The sequence below is a fragment of the Polyergus mexicanus genome, unplaced genomic scaffold, assembly GCF_030449975.1.
Source record: "Polyergus mexicanus isolate NDT 795.1 unplaced genomic scaffold, iyPolMexi1.0 SCAF_9, whole genome shotgun sequence".
Classification (NCBI taxonomy): Eukaryota; Metazoa; Arthropoda; class Insecta; order Hymenoptera; family Formicidae; genus Polyergus; species Polyergus mexicanus.
This window is the reverse complement of record NW_027223329.1, coordinates 4,082,689-4,102,764: the sequence shown is the minus strand read 5'-3', so window position 1 is coordinate 4,102,764 and position 20,076 is coordinate 4,082,689. Positions and strand designations below refer to the sequence as shown.

The 20,076-nt window shown below is 28.3% G+C and overlaps 1 protein-coding gene across 1 annotated transcript; it reads right to left on the bottom strand.

Moving 5' to 3' along the window:
- Positions 1–10,417: 10,417 nt before the first annotated feature.
- Positions 10,418–16,721, bottom strand: LOC138936286 (terpene synthase-like). The gene is made up of 8 exons (XM_070301560.1): positions 16,649–16,721; positions 15,113–15,208; positions 14,824–14,978; positions 12,731–12,872; positions 12,194–12,314; positions 11,967–12,106; positions 11,793–11,895; positions 10,418–10,653 (listed from the first exon to the last, which is right to left on the bottom strand). The coding sequence occupies exons 2-8, from the start codon at positions 15,176–15,178 to the stop codon at positions 10,451–10,453; spliced, it is 930 nt and encodes a 309-aa protein (XP_070157661.1). The 5' UTR covers positions 15,179–15,208; positions 16,649–16,721; the 3' UTR covers positions 10,418–10,450.
- Positions 16,722–20,076: the final 3,355 nt, after the last annotated feature.

The following is a 20,076-nucleotide window of genomic DNA, read 5'->3' as shown; positions in this document are numbered from 1 at the left end:
TTTATAAAAATATAGATGGGTAAGTTCTAAAATATTTAAAAATATATAACTTTTAAAATATTAAAATATATAAATATATATGTATGTATATATATATATATATATATATATATATATATATATATATATATATTGTATATATATATATATATAATTATATAATTATTAAATATAATAATTAACACCAAATAATATTATTAAATATAAAATAATTATTTTATTTAATTAATTATTATAAATTTATTGTTTTAAATAATAATATTTATTATTATTGTTATTATCATTACAAGCATCATTATTATTCATTATTACCATTATTATTGTCATTATCATCATCATCATCATTATTATCATCATTATCATCATCAACACCATCATTATCATCATCATCATCGTCATTATTATCATCATCGTCGTCATCATTATGATCATCGTCATCATCATTATCTTCATTTACATTTAAATTATTACATATATTATATAATATTTATATATTAATATAATTATTTAATCAAATATGTATATATATTTATAACATATATTAACAAATCAAACTTATATAATAATATGTTTATATTATATACTTATATGTCTAATTTTTTACAATTAAATAAATAATATACATGAACAAATAAGCAGTATAATAAAATGATACAATGGAAAACAGAAACAAAATGGTACAATAAGAAAAAAGGCATATATTACAATATATATTTTAAACTTAAATATTTTTTAAACTTTATTTTAATTTAATTATTTAATTATTTTAATGTAAACTTGAAGAATATATTATATAATTATTTTAACATAAACTTAAAGAACATATATTAACACACGCAAATAATACAATGAAAAACAGAAACAAAATGGTAATAAGAAAAAAATGCTTATATTACAATATACTTTAAACTTAAATATTTTTTAAACTTATTTATCTTAATTTATTATAATTATTTAATTATTTTAACGTAAACTTAAAGAATATATATTAATTAACACTCAAATTACTTCTGCTTCTTCTAAAACTTGCTCCTAATGTTCCTGAAACAAAAAAAAATATAAATATTAATATATTTTAATTTAATATAAAAATAAGATACTCAAAAGAATAATATTTTACGAAATATTTTCAATTTTTTGTTGATAATGTTGATAGTGCTATATCTTAGTGAATTTCACGAAAATTCTGATTTTGATGACTTTACATACATGTAGAAAAATAAATAGATAAACTTAAAAATTTTCAGTTATCCACAAATGATACCACCCTTCATATGTATGTAGAGCTTTTTGTTCTTTAAATAAATATATCTAAAAAGTTATTTAAGATATCAAAAAATGTTTAATACTAAAGTTTTATAGCAAGAACACCTCTATTTAACGACATTAATAAAATTCAGAAAAAATAATTTAAAAAATTTTTTTTATAAAAGTCTGAAAAAAATTTTTTTGAAATTTTATTAATGAGTTTAAATAGAGGTGTACTTATCAAAATAAAATATTTTCTAATATCTTGAATAATTTTTTTAGATATATCGATAAAAACAAAACCGCTTCACATATGAGAGGTGGTTTCACTCCTTAGAATCGTTTCTGGATAGTAACTAAAATTTTATTCATTCATCTATTTACTTTCCTACAAATATGTAAAGTTTTATCGAAATCAGAATTTTCGGATTTACGAGATTTGCTTGTTAGATAAAACATATACCTCATTCAAAAATTTCAAATATCTCGTAAAATATTACTTGTTCAAGCTTTTAGCTTAATACTTTTATACACAAAATGTTCAAAAGAATTAATTTTTACAATAAAAAATATATGATTTCATTTTAAAAAAATGCAATTGCACTTTTTCAGTACATCGTTGCATTTATAAAAAAAATTAATCAATAAAAAAATATACATTGCTATGTATACCATTTTTTTCTATCTTCAATACAGTAGACACTAAAGTTCCCAATTGCATTCTAACATATCCTGTATACATATGGTATGTATACGTATCCTCATATTAAATCAAAACTTTGGGAACATGTGGAAGATCGATAAATTCTGCAACTTTTACTTCATGGCATTTTTCAATAAATAAAAATCTAATAATTTTAATGTCGTCAACTTATACTTTCTATGTATACATATACAATGTTTACAATCTACGTATATTTAATATTTAATATTTAATTAGCCTGTTCTGAAGATAAAATAAAGTCAAAAATTTTAATACAAAAATTTTGAGGCTGCAATAGTTTTTGAGATATAAGCGATCAAAGTTTGCCAATGATTCCGCGTGAAACTCGCGCGCTCAGGCCCGCAACTATACATTTACATGTACCAATCTGTCATCTGTTATTGATTTTTTCAAATCAGGCGGTATTGATTTTTATTGCACAGATGATTTTATTTTTTCGTTTTCTATGTACATGTGTATTACGTCTACATCGTACATTATGGCGATAGAGACTAATTATTAATAAATTATAAATTTTATACAAAAAACATTTAATTCTTAAATATTTTAATTAAACAATTAAATACTAATTAATTGTCAATAAAAAATATCAAAAATAATAAATAAAATTATTAATAAAAAATATTAAAAATAATAAATAATAATAAAATATTACTAATATAATATTTATAATATTTATTATAAAAATAATAATAATATTACTTATAATTATTTTTATTGATATTTATATTAATAATATAATATTAATATTATTATTGTTATTAATAATTTTATTTCTTATAAATATTTTATTTGTTATTAATAATTGATTATTATTTAATTATTTAATTACTTAATCAAATTATGTAATAATTAAATATTTTTCGTATAAGATTTATAATTTATTAATATTAGCCTATCGCCATAATATACGATGTAGAGATAATATATGGTACACGTACATAGAAAACAACAAAGTAAAATCAACTGCGCAATAAAAATTAATATCATCTGACTTAAAAAAATCAATAACTGATGACAGATCGATACACATATAAGTATAGTTACGAGTTTAAGCGCGTGAGTATTATGCTACATCATTCGCAAATTTTGATCGCTTACTTAAAAACTAACTCAAAAATTGTTAAACAACAATCAAAAAATTTTTATATTAGAATTTTTATCTTTATTTTACCTGTAGAACACGCTAATAAAGTATTGTACGGATTGTAAGATATCTTATATTTGTATACATATAATATATCTCAAAAGTAAGAATAAATGTCTCATGCTCAAGATAGTAATCATAATAAGAATGAGACCGTTAGTGTTAGAGAGATTACAAACAATGATCCCTATACATATTAAAGTGAAATAATCAATGGTCATAAATACATAGACGGGCAGTTCAATTCAATCAATTCTAAACTCATAGCGCAAAATTATTTTTATTGTATAAAATTATGTTTACATACCTTATCACAAGAAAAATACAGTATTGAACTACGATACAAATTAAAATTTCTTGTTAAATTGTAAAAAAATTTCCGAGACAATTAAAATGTGTTAAAAATAAAGCATATGAAGAAACTGCCATCAGCATTTAAACATATTCCTATCCATTTTTGATATGAACAAACATCAAGATCAATTTATTTTAAACGATTTCTCGACTCTTTTTAAAAGTTTCTTATGCCATATATACATCAATATTTTTTATAATTCAACATAAAATTTTATCGCGTATCGTTACTTAATACTGATTTTTCTCGTGATGAGGTACTTGAACATAACTTTAAACAACAAATGATGTCAACACTATAAAAAGATAAAGTTAACTAAATATTATCTGCCTATGTACCTGCAATCTCTCCAACACAAATAACTCCTCTATACGTATCACAAGAATACCATCTTGAACATAATAATTTCCTTCTCATTACTTTTGAAACATACTTCGTATATACAGTCTTTTTAATAATAACGTGATCGGCCTAATTTATAGAAAAATTTATATTTAACAAAATTTTAAAATACATAAATATATTCTATTTATGATGCAATTACGTTAATAATGTATCTAATCACCATCGGCGTCGATAATTGACTGATCTCTCCAAAATATGCTTTGCATTAAGTTCATAGCGTATTCATGCGACGAGAACCTTCTCATCTGACAAATCTCTCGAGATAACCGCTTCAAAAAAAATTTGTCTTCCACGAAGTTTCTGTTTAATGTATGTCCAAATATTTTCGATAGAATTTACATTGGACGACTATAACGGCCAATCCAATTGATCGATGCCAGATCACTCCTTTTATACAATAACTATACATTGTCAATTTAATGCAAAGCATACCTTGGAGATGTCAATCAATTATCAATACTATTGATGACTGGACACATTATTAACGTAATTGCATTTTAGCTCTAATCAAATAGAATGTCTCTATATATTTGAAAATTTTGTTAAAAATAAATTTTTCTATAAATTATGCCGATCACGCTCTTATTAGACAAACTATATACCATATGTATAAACATTTATAAAAATTTATTAATATTTATAAAAATTTATAATAACACTTACCTAAAAATATTTATTAAACTTATCTAATGATATTTTTGTAGATTTTGTAGGTTTTGTATGTATACTTGCATACAACACACGAAATAGTCAAAATAACACTGAAATAAATTATTTAACATTAAAAATATATGTATGTAAGTTTCTCAACATTATAAATAATTAAATGAGAATTAAGTTAGATGTAATATAAGTTTTTACAAACAAATTATAAAAAAATATGTAAAAAGTAAAAAAATAATGATAAAAACATAACCATTTTTAAAAAATATAATAAAATATTTAATATTTAATATATATAATTAATATATATATATATATACGGTTCAATTGATAAAATCGTGTAATTTTTCAATTGACATTCTGAGAAAAACGGAGAATTAGAGTTAATATGTAAGTAATTATATATATATATATATATATATATATATATATATATATATATGTCAATTGAAAATTTATACGATTTTATCAATTGAACCGTCACTATTTGAACTGTCAAAATGCGTCGCTCAACCATGACAGGCTTTTATCGATGTGAAGTAATGCACAGCGCAGCATCGAGATAACCAATCAGCATCGCGGAAAAGAGGCAACAATACTTGCGAGAATCGACTTAACATGCCTTTTTTAGAAAGGGACTACCGTCACATTCCGTATGAACTAATCGAAACAACTAGAATCTCAGTTGCAAATTCTCTCGAGAGATTCTTACGTAGAAATAAACATATTAACCTTTCAGACAGATACATGAAGGGATGCTCTCTCTGTAAGGATTTTTTACGTAATAACGATGATATTTTCGTTACTAGGGCAGATAAAGGTCAAGTTACAGTAGTTATGGATAAGAAAGATTACTTTGAAAAAATGGAATCTATATTAAATGACCAATCTACGTACAAAAAATTGATCAAAGATCCAATTAGACAGTTAACTAACAAAATAAATTTACTTGTTAAATCTTGGCGCAATAACGGTTTAATAGATGTGTCCACGTGCAAACATTTAAACATTACTAACGGTAATTTGCCACGATGTTACGGATTGCCCAAGATTCATAAAACTGGTTTTCCATTATGTATTATAGTATCGTCACTGAACAGCCCGTTGTATAATGTATCGAAGTTCATTCATGATATTTTACATAATTCTAATTTGCAACCTAAATCTCATATTAAAGATGGCTGATCATTTGCTGCCGCTATGAAGGATAAACTTATTAATGATGACGAAATAATAATTTCACTTGACGTTACTGCATTATTTACTAATATTCCTAAACAGTTAGTTTTGCGCGCTATCAAAAAACGTTGAAATGACATCGCTCCGAATACAAATTTTAATTTGCTTCAGTTTTTATATGCAGTGGAAATTGTTCTAGATTCGACTAGTTTTTCTTTTAATGGACAGTTTTATGAGCAGATCTTTGGCAGTCCTATGAGATCTCCTTTATCACCTATTTTGGCAGATATTGTGATGGATGATTTGAAGACACATTGTTTGAGTTTGTTGAATTTTATTGTTCCTGTTTATTATAGACACGTGGATGATATGCCATCGTTCCCCGTGCAAAGATAGACGAGATTAAGTTGGTTTTCAACAATTATCACCAACGCTTAAAATTCACGCATGAAACAGAGTCGGACTCATGTATTAATTTTTTGGACACCACTGTTATTCGCTTTAATGGAAAAATTTTAACTAATTGGTATAGAAAACCTCCTTGTTCCAACAGATATATTAATTTTTATTCCAATCATCCTTTTAAATATAAAATAAACACCATTTTTAATCTCGTTGACCATGCTATTTTATTGTCTGACGATCAGTTTCATGGTAAAAATATTGATCGTGAAACGGATTTTACTCAATAATTGTTTTCCGAGACACGTTGTAAACCGTTATGTTTGTAAGAGACTTAATTTTTTGAAACACCGTGGTAATGTTACTCCGAGTACTGAGGAAAATAATGTAGATAAGCCCTCTTACATTACATTACCTTTTGTTGAAGGTTTGAGTGACAGTATCGGTCGGTTTTTTAAAGATATAGGTTTTGTCTACAATGTACCTAAAAAATTAAACTCATTGATTAAACGTGGTAAGGATGTGCTGCCTATTAGTAATAAAACGGAAGTCGTTTATAGAATAAATTGCAAGAACTGTAGTGCTTCATATATTGGTCAAACGAAAAGACATTTAGCTACCCGCGTCAAAGAACATTATAATAACATAAAAATGCACGCTAGTAATCTTTCGGTAATTAGTAAACACAAATTAGAATTTGATCATGACTTCGATTGGTCAACGCCTGATATCCTGCATACTGAAAAACATGTAAGAAAGAGAGAAATAGCTGAAATGTTCTTTATTAAAAAATATGACAACACTGTTAACTCTCAAAAGAATACAGAGAATTTAAATAACATATACGATTAATAAAGGTTGTTTAGTCTTCCTCGGTATCTTAAACAGAGATGTTGACACAGTGTGTCATTATGACATAGCGACTTTTTTCTCTTTCAACTTTAACTAATGCAGGTACATAAATTTGTTTATTTCATTTTTGTAACGGGATTATCATTATTTAATATTGTAATTTTAGTTCACTTGATAAGGACCAAAACCATATGGTCGAAACGTTGTGATAACAATCGAACAATAAATTGCCAGTTGGGTCATACATATATTGGGTGATTGCATAAGTTCGTGCCCGATTTAAATACAAATTTCAATAGATTATATTTTAGAGATAACACTTTTATTAATCAATTATATAGTCTCCATTCTTTTCTACAATGGTTTTCCAACGATCTATAAGCTTGTCGATTCCATTTTTTAAGAAAGAACTTGGTTTTTCTTGAAAAAAGTTTGTAAGGTGGTTTTCGACAGCTTCCTCGGAATTGAGATTCTTGCCATTTAAACTATTCTGCAAAGACCGGAACAGATAAAAATCTGAAGGCGCAATATCTCGAGAATATGGCGGGTGCTGCAGAATTTCCCATTGCAACTCCTGCAGTTTTCGCAGCGTCTGTTGAGCGACGTATGGCCTAGCATTGTCGTGGTGGAAGATGACGCCTTTTCGATTGGCCAAAATCGGACGTTTTTCTCGAATAGCTGCAGCGAGTCTGGTTAGTTGCTCACAGTACTTGTCCGCCGTGATTGTTTCGCCGCGTCGGAGCAGCTCAAAGTAAATAATTCCCTTGCGATCCCACCAAACACACAGAAACACCTTCATCGGATGCAAGCCAGCCTTTGCTACGGGTTCTGCTCCTTCAGCTGCTGTTTTCCATGTCCTCTTTCGCTGTACGTTTTTGTAGAGAATCCACTTTTCATCGCCTGTTACCATTCAATCTAAAAAATACTCTTTTTTGTTACGCTCAAGAAGAGAAAGAGCCACAGTCATGCGGTTTACCTTATTCCTTTCAGTCAGGAGATACGGCACCCACGTATCAAGCTTGGAAATGTATCCAAGCTTTTTTAAATGACGAAAAGCGGTTGAATTATCGATGTTCAGCAATATCCTCAGTTGCAATCCTTGGGTTTCTTTCCACTAAGGCATGCACAATGTCATCATCAATGCCAGAAGGTCGTCGAGAGCGGGGTTGATCCTCCATGTTGAAATCACCATTTCGAAATCTGCCAAACCACTTTTTGACTGTTCGGAGAGCAGGAAAGCGGTCCAAATAAACGCTTTAAATATTTTTTTGTGCAATCCCAACACTCACGCCTTTCCGAAATTCATATAGCATTACATGCCACAAATGCACCTTTTCGTTCTCCATTTTTAATGATTTCTCTTATGTACAAATGGACTTATCTGAACAATATCTGACGCTAAATTGACATAAGACAACGTCATCTATTCGGTGTAAGCAACAATTACCAAACGAAAACAATAGAACTCCGCCATGCAGTAACTTAATGCCATCTATGAAAATCGGGCACGAACTTATGCAATCATCCTTTATCAATATAAACACTCCTTAAATAAAGCTATTGAAAAGTATATATTTTTTCAAATATTTTATATATTTTTTCTAACATTAAAGCATAAAATATTTCATACAGCATTGGTTTTTCGATGAATTTACTTTACTAGTTTTAAACCAGCGGCACACAATGCTATTTTATCTGCTAGATCGCTTGCCTGGAACTGTAATGGCAGTTATGTTGGGAAGGATGATAGAAAGTGACGTCATTAAGGGCCGCTGGCTAGTCTGTTGAAATTTGGTAATTGAACCCGTGCTATTATTCTAGCATGTTTCTCTACTGGCTCACGGGAAGAGTCAAGACATAGCTTCAAGTTAGGTTCTTCTCTGACATGCATAGACATAGTATATCTAGACCGAGTGTTGAGAAGTGGGAGCCGAGGTGCACATAGAAAAGGACATACTCTGTTTCGTGCTCCTTGCGTTCTCTCTCGCTCGCACATAGCATGACGAAAAAGAGCGCTATGCTCTGTGCGAACGAGAGAGAATGCAAGGGGTACGAAATCGAGTACGTTCTTTTCTATGTGCATCTTAACCTCCCTCCTTAAATGAAAACCAATGCTCGGTCTAGATATACTATGTCTATGCTGACACGTCTTGAATGGAAAAAATATGACATCTACCAAATCTACCAAAAGCTGCAAAAAAAAACCAGCACAAAAGTCGCATCGTCTGAAGCCAAGCTAGTAACACGGTCAGTAGCTGCCAGCATAGCTGCCCATACGGTAGCAAGCATCCAGCTAGCAATCCAGCAAATAAAATAGCATCGTGTGCCGCTGGCCTTATACGTATTAAAGTAACATTACTTTTATACGCATAAAATAATAATAATAATTGAAAAATATAGAAAAATTGTTTTATGCAAAAATGTTTGTTTAAGAAAAAGTGTCCAACCTTCCATTATTATTTTTTTCTATTATTTTTCTACTATTTTTTTCTATTAATTGTAAGAAAAATATTTTTGACTTGAATAACATGAATCATTCTATAGATGCGCAAAAGTTAATTTATATAACAAACAATTATTAGTAAACAAGATTATATAAGTAATAAGCATTTAATTGAAGTGTATTAGTCTGTAAATTAATAAACCTATCCCAATCAATAAAAATATTTAATAAGTTATATATATATATTGTACATATATAATAATATTCGTATGATATTGCAACATGTCTTAGCGGGCTGTGTGATACCATTCAACTTTATGGGGGGAAACTAGTGTAACGGCTAAAAAAAAGGCTACTTTTAAGAATTTTTTTTCTGGTAAATAATTGTTTTTTTTTTCTAAATCGCATTATTAACATTTCTCACAAAGTACATAATTTGAACTAACTTTTGTGAAATTTTCGTTGAAAAATATTAATATTTATAGCTACAATCGCCAATAGTGTAAGTCGGTTTAAAAAAAAAACGAACGTCCGTGTAGCGGAGCAACGAAAGCTCCAAAACAAAAAAAAACAAGGATTTTCTTAAAATATAAGACAATAGCTTCAGTTGCACATATGGAATGTTTGATTGAGAATAATTTGTTTTTTTGTAATTAAAAACCAGAAGTCAATGTCTCACCGATTTAGAAATTTTTTTCTTCAAAAGTCCGCCATTTTGTAACAAACCATTTTTTTTTTTTTTTTTTTTTTTTTTTTTTTTTTTTTTTAAGCTTTCGTTGGCCCGCTACGCAAACGCCCGTTCTTCTTGGGCGGCTCACACTATTGGCTATTGAGTTACAAATATTAACATTTTTTAACAAAAATTTCGCAATAGGTAGTTCAAATTATGTACTTTGTGAGATGGTAATAACACGATTTAAAAAAAAAGCAATTACTTACTAGAAAAAAAATCCTTAAAAGTAATATTTTCTCAGCCATTACACAGATTTCCTCCCTGAAAATATTCCAGTTAAAAGATCTTTGGGTGCTTTTTTAGTCACAATAATCCCATTTCTTAAGCTCGTCTAAAACATTTATCAAAAATGGGTTGCCTCCTAAACGTTCAATCTCAGCTCTCGCTTTCACGTCCAAGTCTTCAAGTACACTTTTCGTGTACTTGAAAGAGCCAAATTTCTCTAACAATTTAACGCAATGTTGTTTCACTTCGATATTTTTGGTTTGTTGTCTCAAAATATCTTTATCAGGCATTATTAAGGAAATCTATATACAATATAATAAAGTTCATAACCCATACAGCACAGAACATTGCAATTACATTGCAGTAATATTACAATCTTGCAAGTTGCAATGTAATATTGTTGAGACATTATTGGAACATATAATTGTAATATTTTATGAGAATGTTACAACAATATTTCAAAAAACAGTTTTCGGTAATCGCTAGTTCGTTTGTTTACCGCTATGCGGGGCGCGTTGCGTTATCTATCCCGCATTTAAGTTTCAGTCACGATGATTACATAAAGCTTGCAAGGAGCGGCTAATAAGATTAAAGATATAACTATTTTTATCAGTTTAATTTATCCGATACAATCCCAACACAGAGAATTCAGATATTGAATTGATTGTTCAGTAATCGGATACATAAATATCCAAAAAAGTTAAAATTATTCGTTAATTGTCTATGTAAGATGTAAAATAGAGTCTAATATCTATATAAGTAAAATTTTAACTTCTATGAATGAAATTATTTAATCATTATTATTTTCTTAAACTTGTAAATTATTTATAAAATAGCGATGTGTTAACTAGATAACAGGGAATTGTTAAATAGTTTCTATTCCTATATAAAACCAAAAATTTGATAATTTTTTAATATGCACACGATATTTCAGATTTTAATAAATAAACTTTAAGAATATATAAAGACATCCAAGAGAGAAAAAACTCGTAATTGCGTAAATTCACAATCTTTTTTTCTTATTTCTCTTGGATGTCTTTATATATTTTCAAAATTTATCTATCAAATTTAAAGCGTTCTGCATATTTGTAGCAACGCATTTCAATATTATACATTGTAATATTTCTAAGGGCGGACATTTCAACGTTGCCGCAGACTTGCAGTAACATTACAGAAACATTTCGCAATTTCCATGCAATATTACAATGTTTCAATGCAAGGTCTATGCAACGTTTGTGCAATCTTTCGGTGCTGTATGGGAAATTATAAAGTTTCTGAAAATGTCTTTTGTATGTGTACGATATGTGAGATCATTTACATTTCTTTAGTAAATAAAATGTATTAATTAACAAAAATATTTTTGTTGTAAACGAAAAGAAAGTATTATATAAAAGTATTGTACAATATAAAGGATACATCTTATTTGCCTATCATCAGGATTCGTTGTAAGCGCGTGAACAATGGGAAAGCTGAATTTTCCTTCACTCAAGTCATCGCAATAACTCTTACTTTCGGTATACTATAACAAAAAATTACTTTAATTCTCTTTAGTTTATTTATGTATTATGTCGCAGATATATTATTACTCACCTTATTGCTGTTCAAATTGCAATAATCATCTCGTATTTGGAAGTGCAAACCCAAAATGGCACTTAGCGATGATAAATCTTCTTCGTAAGTTGAGAACAACTTCATTAAATTTACTATTAAGTTATAGAAACTACCAACCTCTGCGAAATTAATTGATATTTTAATTTTTTTCATATGTAATTTTTTGAATTTTACAAAGAAATATGTATATAAGCATTAATATTAACTTTTCTTTGCCACAGTATTGTAGTCTGCCTCACTTGGACAAATGAAATTGTTCCGCCAAAAAATTTCCATTCCTTGACCTCTCAAAAATTCCAACATTTGTTCCATATACACTTTTGTCGCCTGAAAAAAAACGCAGTTAGTAAAATAATACAACACAAGTTATATTTTATCTAATAAGCAAATATGAAGCTAATCTTTTACAATTTTAATGAGTTTTAATGAGTTTTAATGAATTTTATGTTGTATATATGTATACATTTATTAGTAGATCATAAAACATGTATTTTTAAGGATACATAAAACATGTATTTTTAAGGACATATAAAACAGGTATTTTTTAAAATGTTTTCTTCTTCAGTCAAGTTTTAACAGTAACTCTTACTTTTTCTATAGTGTAACAAAGAATTAAATAAATTTTATTTAGTTTATTTAAGTATGTATGATGTCATGGATATAATTGAAGGAGTGCATTTAAATTTTGTATCTTTTAAAAATGTTATTTGAACACTTGGAAAAGAGAATAAGTGATTACTTACTGCAGGATGCAAATTAACAATTCTTTCCAATGCGATAAATAATATATAATTTGCAGCGTTTAGTGAGCTAGCAATTCCATAAACAGAATGAGCGACAGGAATACCTCTTCGCAAAATGGAATTATCTTGTATATCATCAATCCTGTAAAAAAAAAATTATGATCTTATAAAAATATATATACAGAATTGCTTTTTTGATATAAATTCAATTTTATCTAATATAAAAATAATAACATGGAAATAAATGTAATGTGGATAATAAGGATTATATACTGAAATAGAACATTAGTTATGACACATCAACGTTTTGTTTCAATCTTGATAACAGCAATAGACTCAGAGTAAGAACAATTAAGTGGGAAAACCGACAGATCGAAGTCAAGTCGCAAGTATCGAACTTATTATTGTTAAATTTTATTAAATAGTGTGCATTAAAAATGTACGTTTTAGACCGTCTTTTGATCAATCTTTGACATGGATATAAATATATAAAAATTAAATTAGAATTTTAAAACTTGACATACACAACATTTGCATTTGCAGTCAAATTTCAAAGTGCTCTTATCTGAGAGTCTTCCTATTTAAATGTTACTTTAGCTTTACGCAAGACTTAAAACTTTTTGGCTTTTGGCAATAATCAATGTTATTTGGCTTTCGGCTTTAAGCTATAAATTAATCAAATTAAATTATAAACTAAAGTCTAAAGCCACAAATTGTTGTTTTTGAAAAACAACAATTTATATATATATATATAATATAATATTTGAAATCTACATGAAATTACTATGCAAGATAATTAGTCTCTCATTAATTTGGACAAAATCTGATAGTGTTATATAGTTTGATAAGTAAAACACAAAATAATAAAAATTGTCGTTCAATACATTGTAAAAAGAATAAAGTCATATCACAAAAGTAATACTTTTAAATGCTAGAAAATTATACTAAAAAATATAATAAAATATAACAATCTAAGCATATAGTGTATATACAGGGTGTCTCTAATTTAAATGGCAAAACTTCAAGAGCGTGTAGGGGACCGAAAAACTAAAACAAGAAGTCCTTTAGAGGTTTGCTCGTTTTTGCTCCATTTTAGAGAAAATCGCAAAAATTCAATCTCTCATTGTCAGTTGCTCTCTTGAGTTGATTGGCACCGAATAAACTTTCTGCTTCAAGGTTCTTTACATATGTAAACACTTGATGTTATCCTTTACGGTGCCAATCAATTCAAGAGAGCAATTAAGAGACCGAATCATAGATGCGGTAAACCAAATATCACTAGAACAATGTCTAGCTGCAATTAATGAGATCAGTGCTAGATGCTTGCATTGATACAAGAGGGCAACATTTTGAACAATATCTGCATTAACTAGAAACTAGATGATAAAATAAATAAAATGTAAATAAATAAGTAAAAAAACGAAAACTTGTTTTGTTTCTTTTTTTGTGATTTTCTTCAAAATGAAGCAAAAACGAGCAAACCTCTAAAGGACTTTCTTAACTTTTCGGTGCCCTACACGCTCCCGAAGTTTTGCCATTTAAATTGGGGACACTATATACAATATATACTTATATATATATATATATATATATATATATATATATATATATATATATATATTGTTGCGTCCCTGCGGGTCGTCTGTGACCGTTATTCCTGAATCTGCTGTACCCGTCTCCGGGAAAATGTTGCTAAGGGTTGTTGTTAAACAACGGCGTTCATCTGGAGAGAGATCGGCTATCTTATTGTTAGAGTCTCGCGACGGATGCCATTCCGAGCGGACGTATTCGAGATTACGATAACCGTTATTGTTCTGTGTTCCTTGTATAATAGTGTTCTGTGTTGTTATATTAAAGTTCCTTTCGTTCTTTCAAAGGAGTGTTAATTATTTACTTGCGGTACGCGAGTGTCGGTTGTGTCACGCGGATTCGAGTTATATCGATTTCGATCCGCGGACACAACAATATATATATATATATATATATATATATATATATATATATTACGAGAATTAGAAGTGTGCAATTGGAAAATATACAAAATACAATACATAAGAGATCGTAAACTATAATAGAGCAAAATGCAAACTTACATAATGCATGAGTTGCAGAGCATGGTTACTATTTCATTGATTGCTTGTATTCTGTCGGGCGATATTTTTAGCCAATAATTAAAAGCATGAGTTAATTTCACAGTTATTTGTTTTCCAGGAACTTGAAAATAGTATGTGATCGGTTCCAACAGTTTCTACGAGAAATCATGTAATTTTTTAGTTTTCATGTAATTTTAGTCTTTGATTAATTGTGTCACCAAAATTTGTTTACTTATTGCAAACAAATCAAAGATTAAAAAAAAATAGAAAATCTAATAGAAACACTAACCTCATCTTCCTGCCTGTCGTTGCTCAGAGAGTAATAAAACGGCTTATTTTTATATGTATTCGTCATGTTTCCGACTCGGAACGATATTTCTCTCTCCTGAAAAATTGTAAGATTTCAAAAAGATTAATATCTTGTATTTACAATCTTGCAATCAGTTAGAGACACAGACTTTTATCAGATTTTGCAGACTTCTACAATTAGACATATTTTCAGCCTCTTCTAGTTTTCTTCAACAGTCAAATCTTATAAAGCTATTAACTAATAGCTTTGTAAATTGTCGATATCACAGAGGACCTTTAATACGCTATAAATGAAAATGAAAAAGTTACAAAGAAAAAATATACTATAAATTCTATTACTTTATTTTATCTTTCGTAGTATCAAGAGTATCAAGAGTAACACGGTAGTATCTCGCCAAATTCATGCGCAGCAGCGAGGTATCCCGTGTATACGCGAATCGGCTGGTTGACCTTAAATTATTGCATCTCAATAATGGTTGAATCGAGCTCGGGTCTTAATTATATAAAGAAAATATCTTTATTATTGTTTTATATGTATCATGAACAATGTTATTATATTCCAAAGCCTCAATGTACAAATTTTCCTTATTATTGTTATATTATATTATAATTACTGACCGTCGTCGGTAATTTAATACGTCAAAGTATAATATATGTTTACTAATCAATTCGATGTTATTAATTGGGTGTCATTAATTATTGTTATCATTAAGGGGGGAGCTTGGTGTAATTTACCAAAAGTAAGGTGATTTTGGGGAATTTTTGGGGGGAGAAACGGTTCAATAGATTTAGTTAAAAGTTTCAGAGCAAAAAAAAGTTTCGCGCGCGCGCACACACGCACAAAATCCGGTGGCAAAAATGCTTAGGTATTAGTGGAAACTATGTAGAAAAAATGATTTGGGTGTGCGAAGGAAATATGTTGATCGAATATAAAATTTTGGAAAAAGTTTGGTTTATATTTGACTGCTCCTTGTATTATATTGTAAACCACTGACAGATATATGTGTGGCGATAGCGTTTAGACATTGTCCACTAATTTGTACATATTCTACGCGGTGTTTAGTGAGCCTTCTTTTTTTATTATTAATTTTAATTTAAAATTTGATTGCAACAATAAATATTGTGTATGTCAAGTTTTAAAATACCAATGTAATTTGTATATTCTATGCTGAAGATGGACCAAAAACGGTCCGAAACGTATATTTTCAATACACATTTATTACTAAAACTTAACAATAATAAGTTTGCGCACCAATACCCGTACCTTATTTGTCAGTTTTGCCACTTAATTGTTATTACTCTGCCTATTTTTGTTATTATTCAATATATAGGTTTTGATAGTTCAACGTCACATCAACTACATATATATATATATATATATATATATATATTGTATATATATAAATATTTTTGATTGCATAGTCTTTAACATTAAACACTAATGCAGGGCGCATTGCGCATTTATATACATATATACATATATTTAATTATATTATTTATTTATTTATTTACATACCTTTCACTATTCGTATTTCAATAATCTGTCAGAATTCGTATGAGAGTTTGAACAGAATCGTACACACCAGATTATTAAACATGTACTGTTCTTGACCGTGATTCGGTACTCTTTATATATCTTTGATTTTACCCCTTCCCATTAATGATTTTATTAATGATATTATGCGCACGCGAGCACACACACACACAACATGTACATATATATCAACATGTACACAGGAGAAATGTTTTAACTTTTTAACAAATAAAATTATGCACATATCGGAGCGTATACGTATTGTCCTATACGTACATGTCCTTACATGCATTTAAATTCATGTGTTAAGTAATTTCTGTGTGTATTGTATGTACGCACGAGAACAGAAATAATAGGTCATATCTAATGTATACATGTATGTATGAAGAATGTATATACACGGTATGTACATATATGTATAAAGAATGTATATACAGAATGTATGTACATGATAGGTACATGTATATATGTACATGTTATGTACATATAAAGTATGTATATATGAAGAATGTATATACAGAATGTACATACAGAATGCATATACATTGAATGTACTAATCATATACATATATATATATGTACCATAGATCTATATATATTTTTCCGGTTACATATGCACATACATTTCAAATTCTATGTATGTATTATACATTGCATCAAGGATGTATATACATGAAATATGCAATATACATGAATGTACATACATTGTATATACTAAACATATTTTAATGTTTTGAATACTATTGATATGGATAATAATAATATTTATGTAGAAAAAATGGAAATGCGCGCAAAACAATTAATGCGATAGTTCGTGGACAATTTTAAGTCAAGTCATGCAAATTTATGGAAACTATCCTAGGTAAGTGAGGTTTTAAGCGTATATTTTGACATAAAAACAAAATTTGCACGTTCGGTTTTTTTTCTTATACAAAATCAGTTGTTTACAAAATAAATAAGATGTAAAATTTTCGATAATTTATATATGTATGTGGTTTATTTTGATACTCTTTCGATAACTTATATATATATAATATATATATATACCGAATTGTTGTCACACAAAGGAATTTGATTTTCCTCGTTTGTAACGTATGCGTGAACAGCATGCAGTTTGACAGTACTTGTCTATATGTTAAAGAAATTTGTTAAAGAAATATAAAATGTATATAAAATATATTTTAAAATATATAAATATATTTTTAACAGCTTTAGAATGTCAACGCATGCGTTACAAACGAGGAAAATGAACCGCGAAAAGTGATCTGCGCACCACGCGTTACGTGACACGTTATTACGCGACGCAGTTCACACTTGTTTGCGTTATTTCTTTCGCTGCTGCATCCGTAAACACGCTTGTTCTGGCATTATTGCTTCAACCTGCAGTCAGTCATATGGCGAAAATCGAGAAGTTTGAGATTCTGTATATCGGTATATTTCGAAAAATTCTACGTTTATTATAATTAGTTATTATAACACAAGTGTGTCGGAATAATTGTATTTATATCAGTGAATGTACCAAATATATGAGTGTCGTAATTATATGCAAGGAAGAAGCAGGAAAACATGAAAAATAAAGTGGAAAAAAGACGCAGAAAAACATCGAGCGATTGCAGAGGTGAGCAATTTATAATTATTACATTATTCATTATATGAGAATAAGTGCTCGTTTTTTCCTATTCTTCCAAGAAAAACATAAGTCGTCCATATGACGATATTATTATTGCGATTTAAAAACAAGTTTAATATTGTATATCATTTTTAAAGAATAAAGAAAATCATAAGACATTTTTATCGAGATTATAAAATGTTAAACAACGGTCATTGGTCCATTGGATCGAATTCTAGGAAAATACATATTTTTATAGAATAAAATACATATTTTTATAAAAACTCTACGTTCTATTTTTAAATAAAGAATGTTTATTTTATCTAAATTATTAATAATTAAATATTTCTCCTCTTTCTCTTTCTTAGTATTAATTTTTTAATTTTACAAAGTATAATATAATGTAATATAAATAAAATTTGTTATGAAATATATATATCCTATTTTAAGATTAATTTTCAATTCTGTTTTTAATCTTATGCGGACTGTAAATCAAGTTGTGCTCCCATCTTCGTCTTGTGTTTATCTAATTCTCGGATCGATCCTGGAATTATCGATGCAACAAAGATCAATATCGGATCATCTCGGCAACAGAGCTCGTTGTCATGGTATAGCGTATAATCGCGTATAACTAACCGTTTCCTGTTTTCATTATTTAAATAGAATTTAGAAAATTTATATTATTCTTTTGTTCCGACATATCATAAAGACTCTATTTCGTTCACATAGTCAACAATTTTGCCGTTATATAATTTAACTTAATAATATGCGTATAAATATGGAAAATAATAATAATAACAAAAATATTATTATTAGCCAACAATTTCGTATAATTCAATTGATAATGATAATATCACGATATTATACATGTTTTACCAAATTTTTGCTTAAAATATCTAATATACATATTTTCTATTTTTATATAATCTCAAAATTTATTTATTAAAATCTGAAGTATCTTACATATTAGAAAATTATTATCAAATTTTTGATTTTATATAAAAATGGAAACTGTTAAAAGAATTCTTAGTCCAATGTCTGAGTCCTCTATGTTGGGGTCATATCATACAACTTAAACTAATAAAAATAGTTATTATATCTTTAATCTCATTAGTCTCTCTTTGTAAACTTTATATAATCATCGTGACTAAAAATGAAATGCGGAATAGATAGCGCAACATGCGCCGCATAGCGGTAAACAAATAAACTAGCGATTATCGAATACTTTTTTGGGATATTTTCGGAATGTTGCTGTAACATTGCTAAAGATATACTGTAAAATAATGTCTTTGCAATATTTTTGCAACATTAAACTGCAATATGCAATATTGCAATGTTGTAGCAATGTTGCAAACTTTAATGTCCCATACAGCACCGAAAGATTGCAGAAACGTTGCATAGACCTTGCATTGAAACATTGTAATATTGCATGGAAATTGCGAAATGTTTCTGCAATGTTACTGCAAGTCTGCGACAACGTTGAAATGTCCGCCCATAGAAATATTACAATGTAATATTGCAGTAATGTTACGGTGCAATATATTTGTAATATTGAAATGCGTTGCTACAAATATGCAGAACGCTTTAAATTTGATAGATAAACTTTGAAAATATATAAAGACATCCAAGAGAAATAAAAAAAAAAGATTGTGAATTTACGCAATTACAGGTTTATATTTGACTGCCCCTTGTATTATATTGTAAACCACTGACAGATATACCATATGTGTGGCGATAGCGTTTAGACATCGTCCACTAATTTGTACATATTCTACGCGGTGTTTAGTAAGCCTTCTTTTTT

What these genes read in the sequence shown, in the direction of transcription:
- LOC138936286 (XM_070301560.1), bottom strand. Translation starts at nt 15,178, where the DNA reads ATGACGAATACATATAAAAATAAGCCGTTTTATTACTCTCTGAGCAAC. An exon ending in ACGACAGGCAGGAAGATGAG is followed by an intron (nt 14,979 to 15,112) that starts GTTAGTGTTTCT and finishes GATTTCTCGTAG; the next exon opens with AAACTGTTGGAACCGATCAC. An exon ending in GCAATTTGAACAGCAATAAG is followed by an intron (nt 11,896 to 11,966) that starts GTGAGTAATAAT and finishes TTTTTGTTATAG; the next exon opens with TATACCGAAAGTAAGAGTTA.